Source organism: Acanthisitta chloris, unplaced genomic scaffold (genome assembly GCF_000695815.1).
Source record: "Acanthisitta chloris isolate BGI_N310 unplaced genomic scaffold, ASM69581v1 scaffold15797, whole genome shotgun sequence".
In the NCBI taxonomy this organism is placed as follows: Eukaryota; Metazoa; Chordata; class Aves; order Passeriformes; family Acanthisittidae; genus Acanthisitta; species Acanthisitta chloris.
In genome coordinates this window covers 21,231-28,272 of record NW_008683376.1, presented here as the reverse complement: position 1 = coordinate 28,272, position 7,042 = coordinate 21,231, and the positions used below count along the sequence as shown (strand labels likewise).

The 7,042-nt window shown below is 47.4% G+C and overlaps 1 protein-coding gene across 1 annotated transcript in view; it reads left to right on the top strand.

Moving 5' to 3' along the window:
• The window catches only part of FANCM (Fanconi anemia, complementation group M), a gene marked incomplete at its 5' end in the record, with an annotated part of 26,213 nt that overhangs the window by 13,246 nt on the left and 5,925 nt on the right, over window positions 1-7,042 (top strand). The window contains 2 exons of the mRNA XM_009078917.1: window positions 3,170-4,625; window positions 6,409-6,488. Coding sequence (XP_009077165.1) covers window positions 3,170-4,625; window positions 6,409-6,488 — 1,536 coding nt within the window. The remainder of the gene's footprint in view (window positions 1-3,169; window positions 4,626-6,408; window positions 6,489-7,042) is intronic.

Below are 7,042 nucleotides of genomic sequence, written 5' to 3'. Positions count from 1 at the left end.
AGGAATGTTCTCAGGACACCCTGAAATCCCAGTGAGCCCCAAAAGCTTTTCCATGCTTTTGGAGTTTGAAATCAGACCTGTTTGGTGGGGGAAACAAAGCAATGATGGAACAGGGATTGGTGAGTCCTGGAAAGCACAAATAACTCATGGCCTGGACTGGAAGGGGCAGTGCAGTCCCAGATCCATCAGAGTGCTTCACCTGGTTGAAAATGGTCTGAGAAATGATCATTTGTACAGCAGAAAAGCATCATTTTGGGTAATAGAAGTAAAAGGTGATCATAAAGAATCCATAGCATCTCAGAGTGGTTTGGGTTGAAAGGACTTTAAAGACCTTGTTCAGAGCACGTTTCAGGGTATCTTCTGTATAGCTTCACTCAAGCTTTCCATTAAAGAAGTTTTACTGGTTAAAATCTACATTGTGTCAGTTTTATCAGACTTATCTTTTCATTTCCACATGGCTAGTCACCAGGGTCTGGGCAGAAAGCTGCCTGTATCTGGTATCAGAATGTGCACCCAAAGAGCTTGTAGGTGACAGAGATTGACATTCAATGTCAATCATTGACAGGTAGTTGATGCATTAAATGCTAGAGAACAGAATGGATATAATTAGACATATATTTCTATATTAAATGTGAACATTTGAATGTCTGAAGTTTACTTTTCCCTTTTTATTTTCTGTATTCAAACTATATATTGCTGTTTAATCAGTATTCTAAGCAGGGGCATTGATTTAGCACATCAGTGTAAGAGATGTTTTCCTGCTCCTGCCTGACCTACTTAGGGAGTAGTTGGTACACACTGGGGCTCAGGATGTTGGAGGAGAGCTGAGCAGGTAATTTAAGGTTCCACAAGTTGTGCACATTGAGGCTAAAATGTGATAATTCCACATGTGCCCTTTCACTCCCTGAGCATTAACTGAGCTCGCTAGGGCACAGTGCTTGGTTGGGAGAAAGTATTTGGAATGCCTGAGTTTAACTGGAACAGTTATATAACTCCGTGTAAGCCTGAAATTAGGTTACTAAAGCTTGTCCTAGATGCTAAATTTGTCTGCTGGGCTGTTGTCCAGGCACACAGGGGTGCTTTCGGGAATTTGGGGTTGCCAAGCTGGGAACAGAATCTGGGGTGTCTGCAGTGGCCTTCTGAAGTTCTTGGTGTAACAATTCCTCATTCCTCCTGTTTTCTGTGATAGAATCATGGAATGGTTGGAAGGACCTTAAATCCCATCTCATCCCACCCCTGTCATGGGCAGAGACACCTTCCACCAGCCCAGGTTGCTCCAAGCCCCATCCAACCTGGCCTGGAACACTCCCAGGGTTGGAGCAGCCACAGCTGCTCTGGGCAACTTTATTGGCTGATTAGTAACTTGATTAGGCTTGGGTTTGTAGGTTTGGGTTTTGTAGTTTGGTTAGTTTGGTGCTGCAGAACAGTATTAGGCCAAGACTGACCCATGCTGCACTCTTGGAGGTGTATGGAGTGGGCAAGAGCTTCACCTACTTCTGTTTCAATAAGGTTTAGTGGTTTGGAAGCTAATGAGTCCTTAATCCATTTAATATGCCTTGTTTGTCTAATAGTTGGATACTTTAATTGAAATATTGTGCAACATTCAGCTGTTACTTAGATAAAGCTAAACACACCATTATCAGTACCATTATCTTGCCAGCCAAACCTTCCAGCTCCTCAGGTGACATGTGGGCAGGTAGTTGGACAGGCCATGCTGGGCTGGTGTTTGCTGTTCCTCTTGGATTTCATAGAAAGGATTCCTTATCTGCATTCTGTGTTTTGCCTGAGCTTGAGGGAAACTAATTATTTAGAACCTGCACATATCAAAATCAGCCCTTAACCCTTTCATCACAATGGCTTCCCTCACTGCTTTGCTGTTAATACTCCTCACGAGTCACCTGGTGTGATCCTGGGGATCTCCTCAGAGGTCTGTTTGTAAAACATCCTACCTTTTGGTTCCTTTGGATACTCTTACAACCTAAGCTATCCAACCTGTTCTCATCACCACTTACCAGCTAGAGCAGAGCACTAAGTGCCTTGTCTAGTTGTACCTTGAACACCTCCAGGAATGGTGACTCCACCACCTCCCTGGGCAGCGCATTCCAATGCCTGACAGCCCTTTCCATGGAGAAATTCCTCCTGAAAATTATGAGGAACTTAATTTTTCCTACTCAGACATGGTTATATATGATATATATGTGTATATATATATATTGCATATATGTATGATAAGACTTTAGGAGACTGTTACTTGCATAGGGAGCAGCTAACCCAGGTAATCTGTTCTTGTAGAAGTCAGTTGTCTCACCCACTGTTTCATAAAGTTGTTCCATTTCAGGGATTAAGCAGTCTAGGGATTCACCTGACTGAGCTGCCAACAAATAATTGTACTTTTTGTTCAGATCTCACAGCCTCAGTTTTGTCTGTTACTGGTGACCAGGTTTGAACTTCAAATGGACATTTCACAGCTTTGCTTTCAGAGCCTCCCAGGGCCCTTGCTGCTCCTTTTCTGCCTTAGTGTTGAAATCTTCATTTAAAAGGAGCTGAGAAGGGCAATAAGGAAAACAACCTTTCCACCCAGAGAAGGTCAAGTGGAGACCTCAGAGCACCTGCCAGGATCTGAAGGGGCTCCAGGGAAGCTGTGGAGGGACTTGGATAGGAACTGCAGTGAAGGACAAGGAAGAATGGGGAGAAATTGAAAGAGGGAAATTAAGATTAGATCTTAGGCAGAAGTTCTTGCTGTGAGGGTGGTGAGACACTGGCACAGGTTGCCCAGATAGGCTGTGGCTGCCCCAACCTTGGCAGTGTTCACAGCCAGGTTGGCTAAAGCCTTGAGCAACCTGCTCTGGTGGGAGGTGTCCCTGCAGGGGGTTGGGGCTGGGTGATCTCTTAAGGTGCATTCCAACCCCTTAACAGTCTTTGATTCATTCTATGATCCTTAACTGGGAGTGCTGTCCAAGTCCCCTGAGCTCTTTCCAAGTTTCTGTTTAAGAGCTGGTTGCCTTTTTGAACAGAGGATCAATAAGCATCTGTGGAAAATTGGTTCAGCGTAGGAGAGTGAGAAGTTCTTTAGAGTATGAAACCTCTGTCTCTTGTTTTAAATACCCTTTTGGCCAGGCCTGGGCAGCCTGGGAGTCTCCATAGTAACTGCTGCACTCTTTGTCCCCAGGGAGATTGCAGCTATGAGTTGGAGCTCCAGCCTCACTTACATTTGGAAGACGTACATGTTCCAGGGAAGAAAAGTCACCACACTGTGGCCAACTCCACCTGTGATCAGAGAGCTCACTCCTCTAGGAATGTAGGACACACCTCGAAAATGAACTCACTCTCACCTGGTACAGCTGATAATGAGAGTGAATTTTTTGCCATCTTTAAAATCACCAAACCAAAGGCTCCCAAAAGAACTTCTGCATTCAGTGTGGAAATGCCTGTGCTGCCTGCAGATCCCTTGGCTTCTCCTTCAGGAAGAAGCCTTGCTGTGGCTGAACACACTGAGCAGGGCAGTGAGAATAAGGAGGAACTAGAGGTGACCTTTGACTTAAATGCATGTATCGACGTCTGTGACAGCAGTGAGAGCACTGAAATACCTGACAGTGCAGCCACAAAGGAAATAAAACCTGCAAAGGAAGCTAGCAGGACCCTGGGGGTGAACCAGGAAGATTCAGGTTATGAGACATCACCCGTGTCCTCTGACTTGTTCTATCTCCCTGAACCCTATGTGGATCCCTTTGTGCCTGTGAGACCACGTGAGGAGTCTCCTGGGCTGAAACAGCCATTGTCCCCTGTGCAGAGGCTTTTAGCACAGTCTCCTCCCCCTCTCAGTGAACTGGATGATCTGGATAAAGTGATGAGAAGTGAAGAAACAACATGTCCTGTTCCAGGAGCTGTTTGTGATGGTGACTCGGAGGCACTGCAGGACAGTGTCCTCCCTCCGGCCTCAGAACCTGGTCGCTCACTGCTGCTCTTTGAAAACCCCAACCTGAAAGGCCCCAGGGAATTCTGCACTTCTGGAAGTCCCAGTTTGGCCAAAACTGTGCCGTCTCCCGAGGCTGCTCTTGGAGCCCTAGAGGAACACCCCTGGAATGAGAGCTTTGATAGCCTGTTTGATGCTGAGTTCACTGAAACCCAAGAGGACACTTCAGCAGTGAGCCACACCCTGACAGATAACCCTTCAAATGAGCTCTTTGTTCAAAAAGATGTTGACATTTGGAACCAAAAGGTGGTTCTGGATGAAGAGCAGAGTATCCATTTGTTTGAGGATGACCAGGTTGATGACACAGTCCCTGGCAGGTGCTCTGTGAGCAATAAGCCTCCAGAGAGATCAGGCCCAAGGGACAGTGCCCTCAGGCCAGGTGCAGGGCAAGGCTCCAGGGGGTGTCCCACAGAAGTGTCCTGTGTGGATGCCACCAAGGAGCAGCACCAAAGCAGCAAAGCCATGGAAACACCAGGAGTGAGTGAGCAGGGCCTGGAGGATGATGACCTCTATGACTGTTCTCAGGAGCTGTTCTCAGTCACCTTTGACCTGGGCTTTGCCATTGAGGGGTGTGACAGTGACACCTCTGAGGAGAACACAAATCCTATTAACATCAGTAAATCAAACAGCACCTTAGGGAGTCATGCAGGTGGTAAATCCACTGAGGCTAGAACAGCATTCCTGAGGGATAACTCCAGAATGGAAACCTCTCCAGAACAGGACTGCAGAACTCTTGAGAGAAGAGACAATTCCACTCCATTGTCATTCCAGGGTAGGGACATGAATGCCAGGGAAGGGACAGAGGACATTTCTGCTGCAGTGCCTTTCCTGGAGTCAGGAGGCAGGAGAACAGGAAGAAGATCACCTGAAGCTTTGTCTTTGGCGCTTTTCACCCCAAGAAGTAGGAAGGGCATGAATGTCAAAGCTATCAAAAGAATCCCTAGGAAAGTCTTCAACGGTGCCAGGGAGGAAACTCCAGAGGTGCCTCTGGCAGATAAAATCGATGAAAACCCATGTGGGCAGACGTTCAGGAGTTCAGCCATGGATGCACTTGATTCCCCCTTGGGAAGAACTGCAGACCTGGAAGACACCAACCTCTGTAGATCCCATGTGTGTCCTGCTGCAGGTAGGGATTTTTGTGGGGCAGCTCTGAGTATCTTTGTGTTCAGTGAACAGAATCCAGTACCTCTTGGGTCCTCTATTTGGTTTTATGACTAAGGTGGGAAGGTTGAAAAGAAAAGGGATAATGGCTGTAATACTAGGAATTGGGTGGAGACTTCACCCTGCATACAGGTGTAGGCACCAGACTGCACTGCAGGAATGGCTGTTGGGGGAAGGATTTGGGATTAAACCTCCTCTAGCTCATCACAGGTGTTAAACCATGGGAGACGTAATTGCGTGAGCCACAGCTGCCTTTAAAGCTCTTCCTTAATCTCCTCAGAGTCTGATTCATACTCATCTGGATCTGTTGCACGTCAATCCCTGAATCCATGCCCTCAGATTTTCCTGTCACTGTTCCTGAGGAGTAGAAACTCTACTGAGGGATTTCTTTCTGTTTAGTCACATGACAACTGAACTGTTTGAAGTTTTCTGATTATAACTTCAGCACAAACCTCGAATCTCTTATGGAATCCTAGTATGGTTTGGGTTGAAAGGACATTAGATCCACCTCCTGCCATGGGCAGGGACACCTTCCACTAGCCCAGGTTGCTCCAAGCCCCATCCAACATGGCCTGGAACACTCCCAGGGATGGAGCAGCCACAGCTGCTCTGGGCAACCTGTGCCAGTGTCTCACCACCCTCACAGCCAACAATTCCTTCCCAGTATCCCATCTATCCCTGCCCTCTGTCAGTGTGAAGCCCTTCCTTGTGTTCTGCCTCTCCATTCCTTGTCCCAAGTCCCTCTGCAGCTTTCTTGGAGCCCCTTTAGGCACTGAAAGGGGCTCTAAGGTATTCCTGGAGCTTCTCTTCTCCAGGTGAGCACCCCCAGCTCTCCCAGCCTGGCTCCATGGCAGAGCTGCTCCAGCCCTCAGAGCATCTCCTTGGCCTCCTCTGGACTTCAGTGCACCCAAAGGGACTTGTGTCACAAAATGCTACTGGAAGTGTAACCCTGACTCAACTTTTAAGGGCTTCTGCTCTCAGTTTCCCGTTTCCCTTCCTTTTTGCTGTCCCTGTGCTGCCTGAGGTAATCACCTCCAGCCTGAGACTCTCCAGGGAAACAGGATTTATTGTCCCTCCCTGCTGGAGATTATCTGTTTTGATTAACAAGGCTAAAGAGAACAATATTTGCCACGTGGATCAATAAGTAATCTCCTTTGGAGGTGCTTTCTGAGAGAGGCAGGTTGTGATTGCTCACTCCCAGCAGGACTGTGTCCTGAGCTGTACATTTCCTGTTGTCTGTGTTTTGGGAAAGATGTTTACTCTGTTTTCTGCAGGACCCAGCAGTGACAGTGAGGAAGAGATCATTTTCCAGAGAAAAGCTAGAAGAAAAAAGAATGTTTTGAAGTCTCCTGATGTGAGTCCTAGAAAAAGAAAACAGCCTAGAGAAAGAAAGACAAGTCACACAGCAAAACACAAACTCTGCAATGATGTTTATTCCTTTTCCACAGGGTATGGATCAGAGTGACTTGGAGTCACCAGTTCATGTTGGCAAACGTCAACACCCTCTGATCTTGGTCAGTGAGTGCTGGGGAGAATGGAGAAAAATAATGGATGATCCCAGGGCTGGAGCTCCTCTGCCAGGGAGCAAGAAAGACAAGTCACACAGCAAAACACAAACTCTGCAATGATGTTTATTCCTTTTCCACAGGGTATGGATCAGAGTGACTTGGAGTCACCAGTTCATGTTGGCAAACGTCAACACCCTCTGATCTTGGTCAGTGAGTGCTGGGGAGAATGGAGAAAAATAATGGATGATCCCAGGGCTGGAGCTCCTCTGCCAGGGAGCTGAGCTGGGGGTGTTCAGCGAAGAGAAGAGAAGCTCCAGGGAGACCTTAGAGCCCCTTCCAGTGCCTAAAGGGGCTCCAAGAGAGCTGCAGAGGGACCTGGGAGAAGGGATGGAGGGACAGG